Source organism: Streptopelia decaocto (assembly GCF_964273445.1).
Source record: "Streptopelia decaocto genome assembly, chromosome: 4".
NCBI lineage: Eukaryota > Metazoa > Chordata > Aves > Columbiformes > Columbidae > Streptopelia > Streptopelia decaocto.
In genome coordinates, this window is record NC_138658.1 from 46,922,350 (window position 1) to 46,943,388 (window position 21,039).

The 21,039-nt window shown below is 39.2% G+C and overlaps 1 protein-coding gene across 4 annotated transcripts; it reads left to right on the forward strand.

Annotated features, from left to right (window-relative positions):
- The first annotated feature begins 46 nt into the window (after positions 1–46).
- On the forward strand, positions 47–20,645 carry CNOT7 (CCR4-NOT transcription complex subunit 7). 4 transcript variants are annotated; one of them, XM_082050704.1, is made up of 7 exons: positions 47–134; positions 1,201–1,408; positions 1,700–1,893; positions 5,075–5,236; positions 11,201–11,345; positions 16,138–16,248; positions 18,951–20,645. In XM_082050704.1, exons 2-7 carry the CDS (start codon positions 1,292–1,294, stop codon positions 19,077–19,079), a joined length of 858 nt encoding a protein of 285 aa, XP_081906830.1. In that variant the 5' UTR covers positions 47–134; positions 1,201–1,291; the 3' UTR covers positions 19,080–20,645. The 4 variants fall into 4 exon arrangements, with proteins under 4 accessions (XP_081906830.1, XP_081906828.1, XP_081906827.1 ...); XM_082050702.1 differs by lacking the exon at positions 47–134 and adding an exon at positions 147–309; XM_082050701.1 differs by lacking the exon at positions 47–134 and adding an exon at positions 147–305.
- Positions 20,646–21,039: the final 394 nt, after the last annotated feature.

A 21,039-nucleotide genomic window follows, 5' to 3' on the forward strand; every position in this document is an offset into this window, starting at 1 on the left:
GTCACCGCCACGCGCCCGTGACGTGTGCCGTGGGAGAGCGGAGGAAGGAGTGGCGCGCCCGGCCGACAGGAGACGGGGCGGGGCGAAGGAGGGGTGGCCCGGCCGGCGATTGGCGCCCCCGCCGTCGGTCAGAGGTGAGGGGGGAAAGGCCGCAGCGCGCGGCGATGATGTAATGGCTTTGTGCGGCGGGGGCAGCGCTTCCTGCGTCTCGTGCGGCGACTGGCGGTTCTGGGGCGTCGGGGCCGCCGCGGGACCTCGCCAGACCCGCCGCGGCCCTGCCCGGCCCGGCCCGCCCGGCAGCGTGAGTGAGTGAGTGAGCGAGCGAGCGAGGGGCGGGGGCGCGGGCGCGGCGGCCGCGGCGAGCCGGACGGGGGCAGGGAGCCCAGAGCCTCTCCCCTCGGTCTGGCTGTGCGCCGCTCGGGCCCGCGGCAGCCCCTTGGCGGGCCCGCGACCTTAACGGCAATCCTGACGGCTGCTGGCGGTGGGTGCAGTTTTCGCGGGCTGCGCGGCTGCCGCCGGAGGCGGGCCCGGGAGCGCCCTGCGCTGGGTCGGCCGGGGCGGGGAGTAACCGCGGCGGCCCCTTCCCGATCGCACCCGCCGAGGGGTGCTGCTCGCCGGGCGGGCTCTGCGGCTCCTTGGGCTGTTTCCAGGGCCTGGTACGGGTAAGAGGGCGCCCGGAAACCCAGCCGGGGCGCGGGTCCAAGCCTGTCGGACCGCGCTTTAGTCCCTTCGCGCCGCTCCTCCGCTTAGCGCGGCCCGTACGAGCTGAAAAAAACTTCTCCTGCCGAAGGAGATTGCCTGCCTGGGCGGCTCTCTGTCGGCCGCAGTGTCCCCGGGTTTGGCGTAAGGCTCAGAGTCACTTTGCCGCTTCGTTTCGTGTTGCACGCAGCCGTGGTGTCCCCAGGAATGTAGCTTCTAAACCATGGAGGAATAACGCTGAATTACCATATCTGTTGTCGAACTAGTGTCCCTCCCCAGTTTCTCTGGCTTTGTGCAAGAAAGTTACGAACAGAATAATGGGGTTTTAGTTTTGAATAGTAATCTAAACTCAAATAGCTGAAATTCACATGTTTTTGGCGGTTATGTTGTGCTTCTTTTATGGAATTCCAAAGAATAAAGCTTGATCCTGGTGTTTAAACATTTTTTTTTCAGATACGTGAAGAATAAAAACTTATACTTCATACTTTCTTTGTCTTTTAGGTTTAAAAATATAAGTAATTGAAGTCATCTTTATGAAACTGCTCCTCAGTCAAGTGTAGCTTTTGATGTATGGTCTCTAAAGCACCCCACTATGCCAGCAGCTACTGTAGACCATAGCCAAAGAATCTGTGAAGTTTGGGCTTGTAACTTGGATGAAGAGATGAAAAAAATTCGTCAGGTTATACGGAAGTATAACTATGTAGCTATGGTAAGTGGGCACTTGATCTTTATCTAGCAAGTTACTGCAAAAAACATGATTTGTCAGTAAGTTAAAGCTATAAAATTGTTCATCCATTTTCATTGAAAGCATAATGGATTCTAAATGTTGAATTAATGGTGTACAAACATTAGGATCCTAATCTATTACCTTTTAAAAGCTAAACTTACAGTACTCTTCAGTTATTAAACTGTTAGATGCTTGAAATATGTTTTTTGAAGAATGAGTGATGTAAATTTTTTCTGGATGCCTTTTGTTGAAGTTTTAATACTGTTCTTACAGGATACAGAATTTCCAGGCGTAGTTGCAAGGCCTATTGGAGAATTCAGAAGCAATGCAGACTATCAGTACCAGTTACTACGCTGCAATGTAGACTTGCTAAAAATAATTCAACTAGGACTGACGTTTATGAATGAGCAAGGAGAATACCCTCCAGGAACTTCAACTTGGCAATTTAATTTTAAATTTAATTTAACGTAAGTGTTAAATGTCTGTACTAATAAATGTATGTTGCTGACTTACTGTTATTGAAAATGTGTTATAGGTTGTGAAAGCTGTAACAGCAAGTCTTGTTATGTGTGTGGTGGGAATACTGTAGATGCTTTACAGTGAGGAAAACTGTTGTTGGCTAGACGTGTGCTTTTTTTCCCTCACTTCTGTGCAGTCTGTCTTACTGTTGGTAATCTGGTCAAAAATGCTAAGCAATTCCAAGAAAAGTTCTAAAAAGATGCGTTTATGCTTATTGCAAGAGTTAGCCCTGCATTTTCATATCTAGCATTTCAACGTGCTTTTATCTAAGCTTGGATTAACTCTTACTAGTTAAGTGAGAAGTCTCATGTTGTTTCTTTGCAAATTTTTAATGGAAAATATGAACATGAAGAAAAAATTGTAAAGTTACCGAAGTGACCGAGAGAATTATGATAGATGCTATTAGCAAGTCTAAAGCAATTGTGCTCTGTCCTCTTTAAAAAATATTATTCTGGTTAAAATGCTCACAACAGGTTCTAGATAATGTTATAGATAAAATTCTGTCATCTTTTTAGTACTGTAGCAGCTTTTCTTGTGCTTCGAAAGCAACTTATTGTATTAAGATACTGTATCTGAATTTTCTTTTATAATAAGTTGAAAAGGATTACTGATTCTAGAGCGTAACTCCTGTGGAGGTTTTTGTTCTGTGTTATCTCGTATGAGGTGCTGGTTAAAAGCATGCCAATTTTTATTATCTGTTGGAATTGTATTATGTACTTTCCTTTTCCAGTGTGATAAGATACTTAATGTAGAGTTCTAATTATATCTTTAGCAGGTAGTTGATAAGGTGACTAGCCTCCTGAATTTTTTTTCTTGAAGTAAACATAATTGGTTTGATAGGCTCTTGTATGGCTTGAATTGAGTATTGGTGCAAACACTTATCAAACTTACACGTGTTGTAGGCTTGTGGGGTTGGTTGGTTTATTTGTTTTGGTGTGGTGTGGGGTTTTTTTTGGCCGGGGGGGAGGGGTGTTGTTTGTGTTTTTTTTTTTTTTTTTTTTAATGGTGTGTTTTGTTTGGGTTTTTTTGTGTGTTTGTTTGTTTTGTGGGTTGGTGTTTTTTTGTTTATTTGTTTGTTTTTGTTGTTGTTTTGTTGTGGTTTTGTTGTTGTTTTTTCAGTTGTGTTACAAGCTGATAACTGGAAAACTTAATATATGCGAATTAAAACTGCAGCCTACAAAGAAGGTCTGGAGAAAAGACCTTTTTTCTGCAGATAGAGACTTGTTTTCAAAGTAATCAGGGTTCTTACAAAGAAAAAACTGCTGCTGTCTTTCATGATCTTTCTACTTTTCTAAACAAGCAGTGCTGTGGCTTGTCACTAATCAGTTTAGTCTGAGGAGTGACATGCTCTGTTTAGTTTGAAGCACCTCATGAAAGCAAAAGAAGGGCAGATTTGATATTTTGGTACCTCTAAACTTAGCCAGTCACGTAAGTGCAGGGTGGAAGTTATCCATTGTCTTTATAGAAGAATAGACTAATCCCGCTAAGTATGAGAGAAAGAGGAGGAGGAATGAGTTAATAGCTTCCAAACTGTGATCTGAGAAGAACCTGTGTTATGTTTTATTCATTTTCTGAGCTTCATAGTCTACTTAATGTCAAACATCTGAAAACAAAAGTAGTTTTCCATCCATTTGTGCTAGATATTGCATAGATAAGACAGCTTAGTAAGCCAAGATCTAGGTAGTCACTTAGCTAACTTGTTAATAGTTGACTGGGGGGGAATTTTATACAAAAAAGTGAGCTAAGTAAGTGTTGCATGAAACACAAATATTTTTTTCCTACGGGGTGGAGAAAGGACTTATTTTTGTCTGTTTCTAAACTTCCTTTTGGGAAGTGGCACTGTGCCAAGTGTTCTGCTCCTAAAGCAAAACAGCTGTTGGCTGTTCCTAGAAGGTAATTTTTTTTTTGTGTGTGGTTCCAGCCAGATCTTGTTACAGTGTGCTTTTAAAGAGCATAAATATTTCTCTAAGCTAACTATCCACCTGATTAGTGCAGAGCAACAAGCTAGAATTAAAACTTTTTGCAAAATGGGCATGTTTGTTTTGGATGCGTTCTTTAATGTGCTATGGAAATGGACAGGTGTTGGCAAATTGATGCCTTAAAGCTGGAGTACTAATGAGCAGCTGTGGGAAGAAGGAAAAAAGATACAACACATCTTGAGAATGTATCTGTACGTTCTGATGAATGATGACGTGCTATTGGGAATAAGGAATATAAGGCTATGACTGAATCTAGCAGTCGCGTTTGATATATTGGTTGTCTTTTATTTTTGTGTTTTGGTTGAAAATTGAAAACTATACACTGAAGACACTTTGTAGAATACGATTAGAGCCACATTTGATTTTTATTTTCAGTTGACTGTTCTATGTCTTTGTTATGGTGATATTCTACTTCAGAAAAAAAGCCTTATCCATTTAATGAGAAAATACTTATGATTTTATGAAATTTTAGCAGTGAAGAGAATAAACACAGGGATAAAAGGGGTTCAGGCAAGGCATGGATTTTTTTTTTTTCTTCTCCCATTACATTTTATGTTCAAAATATGGCTCTTAAAGACAACTTGAAGTTGGTCATATAGAAAGAAAATGGTTGGTTATCTGATTTTTAAGGATCGACTAGTTGGAGAATGTATTTTCAATTGTAGTGAGTAGGAAGTTTTGAAGCGTATGTCTAAACATTTACATAAGCTTAAATCTCAAGAAATGTGTGGCAAATACTATATACAGAACTTACAGCAGCACTACGATCTGGAGCCTACTGTTCTTAATTCCATAATGTAACAGATATTAGTGTTTCCAACTATTCAATTTGTCACAGTTTAAGTAATTAATCTTATTTAGAATATACTTGTATTCATACATTCACTTTCCTCTGTAGATTTGCAAAAGGGGGGAGTTCTAGATAATTAGAAGAGCAGCAGGAACTAGGTGTTTTTTTTTGAAGGAGGCATGAATGGAGGTACTGAGAATGATGAAATGCTAGTGAAGGTTAACAAAAGCTATGAGAAATGGTAATTAACACCAAACAAAGTTAAGTTTGTTAATGAATACAAAAAAAAATCCCACGTTACTAGGTTTTTGATCACCAAGGTTTGTAGGTTTTGAAAGCTTGCTTCCTCTCTCTTTTTAGAGAAGATATGTATGCCCAGGACTCCATTGAACTGTTGACGACATCTGGTATCCAGTTTAAAAAGCATGAGGAAGAAGGAATTGAGACACAGTACTTTGCAGAACTGCTTATGACATCAGGAGTTGTACTGTGTGAAGGAGTCAAGTGGCTTTCCTTTCACAGGTAAATTCTGCAGTGAAGTATTTGAGTTTTTGATTTTGTTTATTGACTTCTAGACCTTGGATTTCACATCTTGTGTTAAGTGGTATACATCTTATAGTATATATAGCACACATCTTGTCAGTAAGTCTTAAAAAACTATTTCTGCTGTAATATCTATAGTGCCATTCTTTTTCAGAAGAACAGAGTGTACAGGGTGGTGCTGGTGTTTTATTTTTAGTGTTTACACTGTAACCAGAAAACTGTAAACCAGAAAAAAAAAAATGGAACTCCTAAGCCAGCAGGTGGCATTGTTATCTCTTGAAATCACGCATGCAAGTAATAATTGTAACAATAGTGTAAAAGCAAACTATTCCTAAGCAATTCTTGAGCTAATGTTGTTTGGCCCATGGGAAAGGCTGTAGAATTATCAGTGAGGAGTTTTATAAAGCACTCTTAAATTTGTTTTAAATCTCTTTGGCAGCTAAGCTTTACTCATCTTGGAAGGAGAACCCTGATGAGCCTTATTTCTAGCTGCAGTAATCAATATATTTTACTTTTTATGCCATAGCAGGAACTCATCTTCCAAATGAAATAGAAATGTGGATGCTAAATCTTTATGAATCTGTCAAGATATGAAAGAGATTCTGGTGTTAATAAGATTTAACACTTTAAAATTTATGCCATACTCATTGTATAGTCAACTACATGCCAGAGATAATTTGCACTTTTTGGAAGCAATGGGGGCTTTATAGGCTTATTGCTGTGTAATGCCACCAAACTGACATCTTAAATTCTGGCTGCTAAGCAAGTCAAAAAAGGTACAGCAAATGTTTTAGCTGAGACTAGTAGTTTCTTTACAGCTTTATTTTTGTTTATTGCATGTGCTATGTTGGTGGTAGTATGTAGATAATGAAATTAGAGAAGAAAACAACAACAACAAAAACAAACATAACTCTCCCCCCCAAAAAAAACCCAAAACAAAACAAAAACAAAACCTCAAACAGAAAAACTTTGACTTATTTATGCGTAAGTATTAAATCTTAGAGGGGAGGTTGGAGGAAAGAAAGGCACATCAAATTACAGAAGGATTACACCTTAAAAATTAAGGATTTCTTCAGCAAGGAGTATAAAACAGTAGTAGAAAGTTACATATAAAAGCGTGTTGCAGAACTCGTGATTTTGACTTGCTTTGTAGAAAGCAAGTGTTAGACTGTCTTTCCAAAAAGCCAGAGTGGGGGAGAAAAGACAGTTAAAAAAAAAGAGGATACTCTGATTACACTTGTCACCTAATCTGCCTATATCTTCCACTTGCAGCTGTCTCGACTCACAGTATGACTCCAAAATAATCTTGCTACTTGGGTAGCACCTTTGGGAAAAATACTAGAATAAGAATGCCATGAACTGTGTCAACGTAACTGCGAAGACTGAATTAGTGAATTAAATTTCTTTCAGCTTCTTAAACCCATTATTATGGGCCCTTATATACATATTTGTGATTTACACTTGACTACAGTAGAATAACTTGGATGGTTCAGGAGAAGGGGAGGGGAGGCATATTATGCATGTAACTAGTGCATCAACAGACGCTGTCTTGTAAAAGCAACTAGGAAATGGCGTTTTTCTGATATTGCCTTCTAACTTCAAGGGCCCAGTGTAAGCTATCCTAGCAAAAGAATACCCAAGCAATTTCTATACGAAGTATTCTTTTTAAAGCATAATTATATTGATTGTGTGTGGTTCCTGACTAATATGCTGGTCAACATGTAATGCAAACTATGTGCAATAATGCCATTTGTACTAGTGTAGGTTATGAAGGATTTTTGGAATGCCTTTACTAAGGTTCAGTTTCATCTGTGCTAAAATGAGTTTCTGTTGTGTACTTCACTGAAAATGTCTTTAGAAATCCTCTGAAGACAGCTATTCCAGCACGTATTTGTCAAACACTGGTTATCCACAACTCTACTTGAGTCAGAGGGTGTTTAAAGGCTTTTGTGCTTCACAGAGCATGTTGATGTTATCTTGAGCACAAAACCCTGGAGTAGTGGGTGAAGTTCTGAGGAAGCTAAGATTGCACAAAGCTATAAATGAACAGGGGTCACATAAAATGTGCCACAAAGAAGAGTAAACAGCTGTTTCTAAATATATCTTAGGTTGGTTGTGATTACGTTCTGTCAGTGGAAACTCAAACAGGGGGACAGCTCAGTTGAATATTTGTTCCGTTTAGGCTCTCCATGCAGTAGTTCTTTGACTACTGAAAGAGCTGTGCTTGATAGCTGCTGACTGTGCTGTTGCTTCTTTTTCCTTAAAATGCTTTCTTTAACTCTCGCATAGTTTATTTTGAAGCTCTTAGCTTCTCAGAGATTTTTCTTTACATGATTTTTATCTCTGCATTTGATTTAGCTGCCTTGGCACTCTGACCTGTTGGCAAATCTGTGGACCTGCAGTTCTGCCAGGCACGAGTGAAGGAACATTTGCACTTTCACTGATTCTTGTATACTGCAACTTCATAAGCAACTCCATCAAATCTTGCATGTGTGCGTGTGTTAGAGAGTATTTGAGTTGATGAGAGAGGAGGGGGAAGCCCTGAATTTCTGATTCTTGTCAGTCAAGGGAGATGTGGGTGCTTGACAGTTTAACAAGCTGTAAAACGGAACAGCTCAAACGCTGTTTTTGTGGATGTTCAGCTGAGTGATCTGCTGAAGCTTTAAGTGTCTACCTGTGTGCAACCTCCTCAATCTATCTTTGGGGGCTCTGTGCAATCGTGCCTCCTAACCCAGATGTTTTGGGGAAGCTGGAAAGTTCCAAGCTATTGTATTTTAGTAATCATTGTGTGTAACTTACTTTAGTAAAATTTAATCTGTTGGCTCGTTTCTGTTAGCCAGTTATAACACAAAGTAAAGCTTTCTCAGCCCTGTCAGGTTTTGGTTTACTCAAACACCAACAGTCTCTGAAATAGAGTTCATTGTTAATTGATTTGATCTTTTCTGTGGTCTTGTTGTCTACAGCCTATGTTCAGTGAAAAAAAGAAAAAAAAAAAAAGATTGTAAGAGTGCTTATGTTGCTGTATATCTCCAGGGATTGTGGCTAACTGCATTTAGTAACTTTAGGTGATTATATTAAAAATGGTGAAAGCTTTTTAAGGAAAGGAAGGCTGTGTGCTTTAGGGTATAAACCAACCACTAATTACCCATCGGAGGATTAGAAGAAAATTTTTTTTTAATTGCATCATTGCTCACTGAGGACTTTCTTAGCCTTCTGTTAGCATTCAGCTGTGGCCACTCAAAAATTTTTGAAATATATATATCTTAGTCTTGAATTGGAGTGATGGTTCTTATGTCTGTGTGAGCTTGGGTCACTGGAGCATGTTACCCCTCCAAAGTATGCTAAAAAGATTATATAAAGTGTCCTGATACTGCATTGTGATTAGTAAAGTGTGGTTTGTGATGACTGCTAGAAGCACGGTGGGACTAAGAGTAAGCAGCTGGAACTTAATGAGTGTGTAAAATCATTTGATTGAGTTGACTAAAACTAACCCATGCTTAGGATCCAGGACCAAGTATTGGGCTGAATGCTGTCATGCAATGGAAGGGTGATCATGCTTCTTAAATCCCCTGGTCAGATATCCTGTTCCCTTTTTCTTCATGAGGATCCTAGAATGAAAGAATCTGCTAGAATCTCCAGTGGAAAAAAAATATATATAATTAATCTGCAATTTCAATGAAGAATTTTATGATAACCTGCTCCTTCTCAATACAAATAGTAAATAAATCTTGACTTTTCTTACAGTACTTCCTTCTTAATAGAAATTGGAAGTGTTCAAGAGCATCTGTGTTCTAGAAATTCAGTCATGCATAATTTTTTTTGAAGAAGAAGGGAGTTACAAACAGACTTATTTTGAGGAAGAGAGGGGCAAATACAGTTTTCTTCACTTTGCAAGTTTTTATATGGCTGTTATATTTGAGCCACAAGTATGGCAGATGTCAGGAATTCAGTGGGTTAATAAGATCACTAATCTGTAGAGGAATAAGGGTCCTTAATCCTGAACAGTCTTTTTTGCATTTTTCTGAACAGCTTTTTTTGCTAATGTGGCTTTTTTACTTTCTTGTTCTGTAGAGGGCTTTATACTCATAAAGCCTTCCCCACCATTTTTTAAAACTTTTTTTTTTTTCTCCCTCATAGGTGATCTAATAAAATTAAGTGGCCAAGCTACTGTTTTGCTAAGTCTACTACAGGTTTTTACTTTGTAAGACTCGGCTGAAATCCTTCTTTATCTTTGGCTCCTTTGCTCCCTGGCCAGTGGCTGCTGCTGTGGAGGTTGGAGTGCTGCCAGCACAGCTTCAAAGCACCAGATGCAGCACAGGATTCGTTCAACACAAAATTCCTGTTAAGAGCACTGGAAACCCCCACAGGAGAGCTGCAGTAGCCCGTACCTTTTGTATATCTTGTAGTAATGGACTTTCAGCAAACGGTCCATTCATTCCTAGTATGTTCAAGATTTTCTACTCTCTGTCTAGAAATGCATAAGATAAAGATGATGTAGAAAACCCCATCATATACAAAAGGTACAAAAAGCAAGCCTCTTTACATTGAGTATGTAAGTGAAGCCTTGAGACTGCGTTAGAAGTCACTAGTCTTTGTGGATGCTAAATATCCACAGGATCAGCAGTACAGTGCTTTTAACTGATATATCTTCTGTATTGCTCATCTCTCAGTTAAAGATCTAAGTCAATGTTTACCAAGTTGCCAAATTCCAGGTTTTGAGTGTCATCCTCATGTAACCAAGAACAAACACAAAGTCTTAAACTGGGAATTTGGAGTCTGTGGTGGCTGCTTGTTCACTTGAATTGTCTCTCGGCTATAAGCTAAGGTTCCTTAAGCAGCAAAACTGATGTAGCCTTCAACAGACGCAGCCCTGCTGTGTGTTCTCCTCTTCTTTGTTAGTACAGACACCTTTAAAATTGCACATCAGTGAAGTCTAGGAACTGATTTTGTTCAATGCAGACTTAGTAACAAAGAAGATAACGTCTCAGTTCTCCATCTAGTCCAGTGTGTACGTGTATGAGCAATCCTGCAAGTACAAGGGATCAGAATGGATCAGATAATCTGCTTTCCTAGGGAAAAGGACAACTAGTCATCACTGCTTTTTGTTGTGGTGCTTAATACCTGACATCTGTCTGTCTTATGCTTTAAACCTTTTGTTTCCTCTCATAGCTCTTTGTAAAAGTACATGATTTCCCCTTTTACTGCCAAACCTCTTTGCTATGTCCTCTTTCTTCAATCAAGGTACTGAGAAGGAAGTCTTTCCAAACTCTTCTCTTCACTAGACACACAATTACATACAATACCTCAGTTACTTCTGCCAAACCTGTACTGCTCAGTTACCTTACTGCCTTCTGCTGACTTACATGCACACATACATAATTTTTCAGCTTACTCTGTCCTTGCTTCCAAAAGGTGTAGTAGTATCCAAAATGTTAAAGTTTTCAGTTGTCTGTGTGCTGATTTAATTGGGAAAGTTGAAAGACAGTCTGCTCTTCTTCATTGCTGAGGGTGAAACTTGCCTTTGGGCATAAACAGGTGTTCAACTCTGGAAACTTGGGAAGCCTTTGGAACTGAAGAACTGTACAGGTATCTCTGTCTCACTCAGTTTGTAGTGAGAAACTCCAGTCTCTGTCAAAGGAACCAGCTAGGAGTCTTTTTAGTTTAAGTTCTTGTTTTCAGATGAAACCTTGTTTCAGGATTTGGAGAAGCTCCTCTAGGCAGATCTGGTTTTGCTTCTTCACTTGGCCTTATTGAGACTAAATTGAAATGTCTTCCCTGAAAGCTGCAATGGGGCCATTTACACTGAGGCTTAGTCTTTTCTAAGAGTCATTTGCATTGAAATTAAGCAAAATGTCCTGTCAATGTGTAACAAACTCTTGATACAGGAAGTGAGAAGAATGCTTCTAAGTTATTCCTTACATTGTTTTTGTTTTTAATTTGCAGTGGATATGACTTTGGCTATCTAATCAAAATCCTGACAAATTCTAATTTACCCGAAGAAGAGCTGGACTTCTTTGAGATACTACGATTGTTTTTCCCTGTCATCTATGATGTAAAATATCTCATGAAGAGTTGCAAAAATCTGAAAGTAAGTAATCTGTTAATGGTTCAGAAAAAATTTTGGGTTTGGAGAGTACTTCCTGCTAAAAATACTTATTTTCTGTATTTTCTGTATTTCTGTATTTTACTTCCATAATATCTATTGAACAGCCTTGTTGTCTCAACATTTGTATATTTAATATTAAAGGCTATTGACAGAAGCACGCAGGAGCGCACATAGGATTTGTTTGTTTGTTTAAAAATAACTGCTTAGTGGTTAAAAATAGCGCTTTGATACTCTATTTATAGTCCCCAGTCTTTGTTGACAGACAATAAACCCATGTTTGGAATTGATCTGTTGCTTCTTGAGCCATTAGAATTGATGGGTTTCATATACTCTTATTTCCTCATTGTACAGTCTGCTAAAGGACTGCAGTCATCTTGGCAAAGGGAATTGCAATGATGATGCTGTGGAAGCATCTTGGGAAGGGGAATGAAGAATGTTTCAGATGGCCCCATAAGGAAAGAGAAACAACAGCATATGTTCAGGCACAGTGTGTGACTTCTAGAAAAAACATGCAGTGTTAGAAACTAAGCTCTCATGTCAAGCCGGTGGGGTTACTGATTGGCTTACTCTATCAGGCATAAGATTGTGATACTTTATTGGACTGGAGAATGAATGGAAACTGGAACTAAGTATGCAAAGGGGAAGACAGCAAGTGGAAGAAAGGTGCTACAGGGATTGTCAACAGCTTTATTGCCAAAGAACTGTAAGAGCCTGGACTGCTGCTGAAATGAGGTGCATCGCTCATCTGAGGAAATTAATGACTTGTTGCTTTTATGGAAAGTGACTTGATTCTCTAGGCTTTCTTAATGTGAACCTGCAGGCAAAAGAGAAAACGGACTGTAGTACAACCAAATCCTAACCAGGGGATGGCTTGCCACTTCCTCGTGCTCAACTAGTGATCTGTATGGGGTTTATAGACCTGTTTTTTTCCAAGATAAACCAACAGAGTGTGTCACTTTTAAGTAGTAGCGTACTTGTATGGGAAGTAAAGTGTGTAAACCCTTTTGTTAATCAAATTAATGTTGGAAATGGAGACCTCCCTTCCAGTTAGTAAGAAAAGTATAACAACTGTGTTCATCTGGAGTTGTTATTGATATAATCAGCCAGGCAAGTGGTTAAGTATAAGAAAACATCTTAGCAACAGTTTTCATGAAGGCCAGAAGAAGAAATGAAATATTCATAAACTTCAGGAGTCTTAAAAGAGGAGCAGGGGGGAACCTCAAATAAAAGCTGCCCTCACTTTCTTACTCCTGGTGAAGCAAAGTAAAGCATCCAGGATCTTAGTGGTGGTGACACACTTAGCGAGAACGGAATGTACAATCCATCTTTAGTGATGTAGCAAAGGTGACAGAATGATGTTCTGTGTCACCATTTCAGATGTGACATTCCCAGTGGGCTTGCGGTGGAGGAGATTGTATTTACTGTCATTTCATTAAGACATAGTTGTGTGTAACCTACATTGTTAAAGATACTGATGTTTTTTGGAAGACAAGAAAAAACTTTGTAGGTCTTACTTCAGCAAACCTTAAGAACAAGGGGTCGTTTTTTTTCAGAACTGAATATGTAGGTCAACTTTCCTGCAGTAGGCCTTCATCCTGTCACCTAGCCTGCAGACTGGTGATGACAGTAGGGAAAGGAAGGTGGACTACCCTACCCCTCCAAATTTGCCAACAATGAAATGATGGTGACTGTACTGAGAGAAGCTGTCTGAAACAAATTGGTAAACATTCAGTGCTGTGACTCTAAACATGCATGTGCTGTCTCCTAATGTCTGTCACTTTCAATCTCTATTAAATTGCAGTGACTTGAACTGCTGTGCAGTTGTCCTTTATTGATTTGTCTAAGTTATTTTTCATATGAAAGTCACTGACTTGCTATAAGTCCTGCACTCCCTGCCCCCACACATCTAAAAAAGAGTTTTTGGCACTAAGAAGAGAAATATGCTTCAGGATGGGGAAGCTGTTTGATGCTCTTTTTGTTGAAATAAGTAGTCTGTGAATTTACAGTATGTTACTCAAGTTAAATGGACATGAATATACTTTACTGGCATGCAGATTGGGAGCTGACTTGAGGTGTTAATGTAGCACAGGTTAAACTCTTGCTTGTTCTCTAAAACTCTCTCTGTGTACACAATTCCAAACCTTTTGATAGTAACAATTCTGAATAATGTGTATTTATAGACCTTGTTGGAAACTTGCTTTTAATATAGAGGTTTGTACAAAACAATCAACTCTGGTACCAGTGCCATGAAATGAGGTTTGAACGGGATTTGCTGTTGAGTGTGGTTGTGTGGTTACGCAAATAATTCTGTGGCCTTTTTCTTGGAAGACCAATGCTCTGAAAATTTGGGAAGAACTTCTTGTTTGCCTCCAAGAGTAAAATGTTCTTATCTAGAGTGCAGAAGTCTTGCCTGAAAGAGAATCTCAATAGCCTATTAATTTTCAGAGACAGGCAAATTTTATTCTGTGATTATTGCATTTATAGAATAAGAAGTTCCATGCATAAGTGGTGTGTGATATATTTACAAATAAATATATACCATTAAAAGCACTATTTTCAAAGCATTCTTCTGTAGGTGGCTGTTACCGTAAATTTTGCATTAGTAAGTCTGCATTCCAGAGTTTGCAGCTGCTGTGTAAAAGTCACTGATTTTTATTTTTGAGTGTTTTTGCTTAAAAGTTATTTGAAGCTACAGTAGATGGTCTTACAGCTAGCAGACCCTGATGATGAGATGCTGCTGATTCACCACAGCTTGAGGAAGCAGAGACTTTAGGAGTAGAATATGGTGCCTTGGAAGGTTTTGGACCCATCTGCTGTTGCTAATTCTAACAGCTCTGTGTTGGAGCAGAGAGCATGCTTGTGTCCAAGATGCACTTTTTTCCTATGCCTACCAAACCTCAGCATGTTTTTGAGTGTGAGTTAAATAACAGCATGTTTGCAGTGTTCTAATGTTGTATCCAAGCACATACAGAAAACAAAGTAGCTTCAGTGCTTAATTGTATAGTGTATAGACTTACTCTTATCATAAACTTCTGTAAACTGTATTCTTGCTGCTCAAGCTAAAATAAGACTAGCCTTACTAGTACTAGGTTTTTATGTTGGTTTGTAGGTGTTACTTGGGCATGTTATTACTGAAGCTTCCATCTCTTTAAACAAAACAAAAACCTGCACCTAAACCTATTGCTGTGTGATTCACAGGAATCTTTATAATGTTTGATCTGATTTTCAGGTCAGACTTTATTTTTCTTGCTTTGTGAGTTGTAACTTTGACTGTTATGCACTGGCCTCTTCTTGCTTCCCTTCCTGTACTCGAAACAGGTTAAGTGGGCGAGGAAAGTTGAACTCGAATACTAGTCTGTCTGTCTTCAAAAGCATGGCCTCTGTGCAACATTCTTGCCTTGCAAAGGTTATGGCAGCACTAAGTATTTTGTCTTTGTTTGTTTGATATTTCTAGATGTTAAAGAATATACATGTGCTTTAGTCTATTTCCAGTAGCTTTATGGCTTAATGATTAAAAAAATGTACAAAAACATGTGCTAACCATGTAGCTTACAGCATTAAAAGATTTCAATTACCATGTAACATGTCTATCCTTCAACTGATCTGTGTTCTCTTTGTAAAGCCAAACCAGCCTCTGATGGGTTTGCTTCTGCACATAGTGGTTATTACCATTTTGGGCAGCACCAAAAATAGTCTTATTTAGCCACTCTGCAGTTAAGGGGATAGCTTTTCACATAAGCTTATTGGGAAGAAAACTTGCTTCAAAGCTGGAGTTTTCCCTTTAAGAGCAGATGGATTTGCAGCTTTGGGGTGATGGCTACAGCTTCAAAATCTGTCCTTTTAAACCACCTATTGACATTCAAAGCAATTACTGGGTCAGATTGTTCCCTTTTTGTATGTGGAATGTTTATATACTTTTTTTAAGAAGTAGTTTTCATCACTTGTGACTGTTAAATATACATCTCTAACAGAAAAGCTGGCTATAGCATTGGATTTTAGTATCTTGGAAAACTACTTGCAAGATTATAGATTTTTTTTTTTTAATTTTTATCGTATCCTGTTATGGCAGCTGATGAAACAAACGTTAAAGTGGAGTAGAATGTCTTACAGAGATTGAGTGGACACTTTCTTCCTTTTTTGACTTTACCACCTCTCTTCTAAATGCCTGCTTTGTAACATTTTCCTGGGCTACCTGTAGTATTCTAGATACTTAAGGGTACTCTCAGTTTTTGTGAAGAGAAGTGGAAAAAACCCTCAACTTAATTGGGGAAAGGTAAGTGGAAAGAAAAAGGTCTGTTTCAAAGGAAACCTAGATACTTTAACATGTGGAGGTGTATGAGCACTGCATTGTAAGCACTTGAATTCTTGTGTTTGTAGAACGATGTTTTTAAACTTTGATTCAAATAGAAGGAGTACAAGAACGCCTGGTTTTGTTTTTCAGCATAGCCAGTCCTTTTGACATCTTGAAGGAATTGTTCTGTTATATAATGACATCCAGTTACTGGAGAAGCTGAAACGTGAAGGAGTAGTAGTTTTGTTGGTCACAGATACTGATTATTTAAGCAATACCGACACAGAATTCTAATACTGTTATTGATACTGAAAGTTTGATTCTCTGGGTGTATGTTTATCCAGTATAATGATTGCTTCAGCTACTGTGCAAATGTTAAAATATACCTGAGGTTGTATGACTTGTTTAACAGATTTTCCCAAAGATAGCTGTTCAGTTTTCTGATTTTTTTTCAGCAGTTAACAAAAGTGTTTTGTTTTTCAGGGTGGATTACAAGAAGTGGCTGAGCAGCTAGAGCTAGAAAGGATAGGACCACAGCATCAGGCAGGATCTGATTCTCTACTTACAGGAATGGCCTTTTTCAAAATGAGAGAAGTAGGTGGACACCTTGGTTTTATTTTGATGATAGTAACATGCTCTGATAGTCAAGTGGAATTGCTGATTCTGATAAGTCTGCTATATTTTAAGGAGGTCTCTGAAGGGCTCCAGGGGTCGCTATTTCTTGACAAAAATAAGACCACCTGTATTTTCCTTAGCGTGTGAACCAGCACTATTGATTCCCTGCTTCGCTCCTGTGAGTTTTGCTTTGTGTTTCCAGCCTGTGCCTGGCTTTTCATGTTGTGGGTGTTTTTGTTGTTGTTTGGTTGGTTGCTTTTTTCCCTGTTTTGCCGGGTACCTATTTTTAGGTGGCTGCTGCAGTGAGTTAAAAGCAGCTGGAGCCAGACTCCTTTCTCAGTGACCATACTCAAGCCAATTTTTTGGGAGCTTCTGCTCAGTGTAATATCTGGCTGGTGTGCACTGCTGCTTGTGACAGGCCTGGGGAGGGAAAGAGTATCTGAACTAGCCACTGCTAGCTAAACTTGCAGGCCACAGGTATATTAAATAATGACTTTCAGGCTGCTGTGGAGAATGTCTATGCATTTGTTCCTCACCATTGGGGAAAGCACAGATTAGCTGCAGTTCTAGAAGATTATACATTGCTGCATTTGAATTAATTGACCAACAAAAATGGGGTCTTACAAGCTTCACATATCCTTGCTGCTTGTCTGAGTACAATAGGAAGGTATTAGGATATATTTCATTAGCAGAACAAACAAATGTTGAAGAGGCCTCTTCTGGAAAGCAGTTGCACTGGTCAAATGCCAGTGCATCTGAACATGGCATTCTGCCAGCAATTCAGTGTCATTTACCATGTCAAAACAGATGGCAATAGCAAACCTCATCTTTTAATAAGGTTTAGTATTGCATGCTGAAGGTCTACCTTCTGCAATCCAGCCTTTTGTATAAAGGATAAAATGACCACAAGTTTCAGACAGATACTGGTGAGATGGCAGGTGAAAAATAAATTCTGTGATTGGAGCTGTTTTGCTCATTGTAACACTCTGTTCTGCCCCAGCCGAACTGTCGCAGTGGTCAAGCAGGTCACAGGCTATGGGTGCAATAGAGAGGATCGTGTTTCCTGTATGATCCCAGCCCAGTGTGGCTAACTGCCACCTACCTGGAAGTGTTAACCTCACTCTTCTGTCTGAAACAAAATCCAAAGCAAATAAAGGGAAAAGGGAAGTGTATAATAATCATGCCTAAAATACTGCCTTTCAAGTTAGTTTCCTAGAGGAATGTGTAGCTAGTGTGTTACTAATTGCTGTGAAAGAGTTGCAACTTGCTGGGATTTTGAGTACCAGCCAAAACAAAATTACTATGTGGTTTTTTGTGTGTTTTTTGGTTTGTTTTTTTTTTTAATCAGAAATACTCAAATACTGATGCTAAAACAGTAGAGCTGCTTGTTTGGGGTGTTCCTATCTTTTTATTTCTTTAAGAACTGCTGTGGGCTTTAAAACCTTTAGTTGAGGTCTTCAGTTCCTGCAGTACAGAACTTTCCATCCAGACTCTGCTGCTAAGAGCAAAGATTAAAGGGAGAAGTTTTCAGCCTGTGTGCAGTCCTCTGCATTTAGATTGTGTAGTGTCCACCCTGCTCCTGCATGCTTCTGGCTGCCTTAGATTTCTGATGTTCATAATGACTCAAAATGTCAACCACAAGAATGGCCAGGGTTGCTGTGAAGTTTTTAGTCCCTGTCGTTCCCTGTCGTTCCCTGTCGTTCCCTGTCGTTCCCTGTCGTTCCCTGTCGTTCCCTGTCGTTCCCTGTCGTTCCCTGTCGTTCCCTGTCGTTCCCTGTCGTTCCCTGTCGTTCCCTGTCGTTCCCTGTCGTTCCCTGTCGTTCCCTGTCGTTCCCTGTCGTTCCCTGTCGTTCCCTGTCGTTCCCTGTCGTTCCCTGTCGTTCCCTGTCGTTCCCTGTCGTTCCCTGTCGTTCCCTGTCGTTCCCTGTCGTTCCCTGTCGTTCCCTGTCGTTCCCTGTCGTTCCCTGTCGTTCCCTGTCGTTCAATATCATGGGGTTTCATATGTCTTCCACTGAAATGTTCTGTTTGGAATAAGGACTTGTAAGGTATAAAGGCAGTCTTAGTACAAAATTTATTTTAATTTTGCTGTTTCTTTTTTAAATGAAGTCTCACACTGTGAGGAGCCAGGTAGAAATGCATCTTTCTGTATTTCTCTAAACTCTAGAATGTGTTTTGTGCTCAAACATTTGCTCCTCCCCACCACCAGACCCTTGTATTATAAATCAGGACAGACCTCTGTTCCAAGACAGGGTATGATGAAAACCCCCACGCTCAGGAGTAGGTGGAGTACAGGCACTGATGATGGATGCTGAGCATATGTCTGTTCTGAGAAACTCCACAGAAATCAGTTGGAGAAGTATCTTTGTTGCACTTGCAAAGGAGTGATAACTGATAACATAAAATTATAAAAACGTTGCATGTGGCCGTTTCATCAGGAAATGGCACAGGAAGACTGATGGTATTCCTTGGCAGATTTACATTAAAGAATCATGTCATATAGTGCATTTTGATAATATGCTGAGATTGTATTATGTTAATTATATCATCTTTTGCACCTTGGGATTTGATATATTATACTAAAAAAGTAACATTTTAAAGCCTTTCTATAGTTCTATTTGAGCTGAGTTTTTTGTTTGGTTTTTTTTTTTGTAATAATTTGTCTCTCTCTTTTAACTCTTCAGATGTTCTTTGAAGATCACATTGATGATGCTAAATATTGTGGCCACTTATATGGGCTTGGTTCGGGGTCATCTTATGTACAAAATGGCACAGGAAACGCATATGAAGAAGAAGCCAACAAACAGTCATGACATGAAATGAAAGGCTGTCTTTTTGACCTCCACGTGCTTGTATATATGTTTTATCTCTGGTCAAACCCATTGGACAATAAGGCTTTTTTTCCTCCTTTCTCAGCGCACTTTCTTTTCTGCCTTTGTATGTACTAAACTTGACTATTCCTATCACAGATTTTGATCTTAATATTGATATGTAAAATTTTCTGGGTTACATTTTGGCCTTGTAACTAGCCCATTTGTAAGCATGTATAGGATCAGTGTGGCAGAGAGAAGGGGAAAGCTAAATCATAATGAATAGTTTGGTACACATACCTATAATGATCTTAGAGTTTTTTGTCTCTTTCCCCTCCCTTCTCCAAATTAACTGGCACTGATTGTAACTAACTTCCCCATTCATGTCTGTTCCTTCCAGTATGCAGGCGTTTTAGCTATTCAAGATCGTGGACCATCAAATTTGCACTTTAGAGAGTGACTCTGACTCAGATCCTCTGTTTTATTTGAAGTTTTTCTTTTGCCCTCAGCTAGAAAACAATCATCTGCCAAGTTCAGCAGCTTCACACTGTATTTCCTTGGTATCTCAACCCATAGAACACTTATTTGTTGCATAACCTCTGTTTGTTCAAGCAAAACAAACTACTGAAATCATAGTAACTGCTGTTATTTTATTAGTGTTCAGTCATCTTCAGACACATCCTGCACACATCAACTGCTGGTTGGCCTGCTGCTTTAAAACCACTCTGTGGTGGGGGAAAGAAGCTTGAAAAAACAGCTTTACACCCTTCAGGAAAAGAACGGCTATGACTTCAGCGTTTTTGCCATTAAGCTGAGAGTTGAAGGATATTGGAATAGGAGGAGTTTTGTAATGGCACACTACCCTTGATTAACTTCCTAGCTTTTATTCTAGTCATGTACACCTCAAATATTTTTTATGAAGTCATATTTATTGCGTACTTGATTTGATGATTTTTGAAAGTCGGTTTAGTTGAAGGTAAAACCCAAAGATCTGCAAAAATACTATTTAATTGAATTATTAAATTAGAAGGACAATTAAATCGTGCTTTTTTGTAGTTGCTACAAAGACAGATGTTACAGATATTTGTTGTAAGACAACAAAATATAAATAACTTATAGCTAATAAAGTTACCTGAGGAGTGTAATGCTAGTTTATTTTTGAGTATATCTTAGCAATATATTTTAGATATATTGTTTTAAAGGACCCTAAAGTATGTTGTTAACTCTGCATAGCATGTGTACAGAGCAGTTGTGCAGGAAGGATTTTTGGTATTGAATAGCTAAATACTAGCCTGAAATGATGGAATGTGCGACACGGTGCCTGTGTGTGCGCGCGCGTGTGTGTGTTCGACACGGAAATCAATAGTAGAGAAATCTCCAAATGTTCGCCAAATTATTCTGTTTTATCTTGTACTTAAAACAAAAAATCAAACACCTTTTTTCATTGAGTTACGATGATGTAACTGGGTGGTTGGTCCTTTTTAAACAACCAATGATTTGCATAACAGAGGGTATTTGTTTTTAAAGCTTTTGTAAATAAAGGCCTAAGAAATGTTTTCTTACATAACAGACTGGTGGTTTTGTTGCAAAATCTTTCCTGGAATGTGTGTATTTAGTCAGTTCAGTTCTGTGTTCTGTTTTGTTTAGGCAGGACAGGTTGCTTCCACATACTTACAAGATGCTCCAATTCACTGCTCCCTGACCGGTTCCACTTTCAGAGCAGAATTCTCTTAATGTGTTCCCAGTCATTTCATTCCTACTGACGTGGGTTGCGAGAGTGGTGCTTACAATTTGCTACTGAAACATCCAAATCCCATTACGAATTTATTTTAGTACCATTATGCATTAGATGATGGTGACGTGTTTTAACATTGGTTGTCTCTGGATTTAATAAGAAGATAGGGACTATCTATTGGGAAATCAGGATGGATTCTTACTGTGGCATCAATCTGTGTCTTTTCAC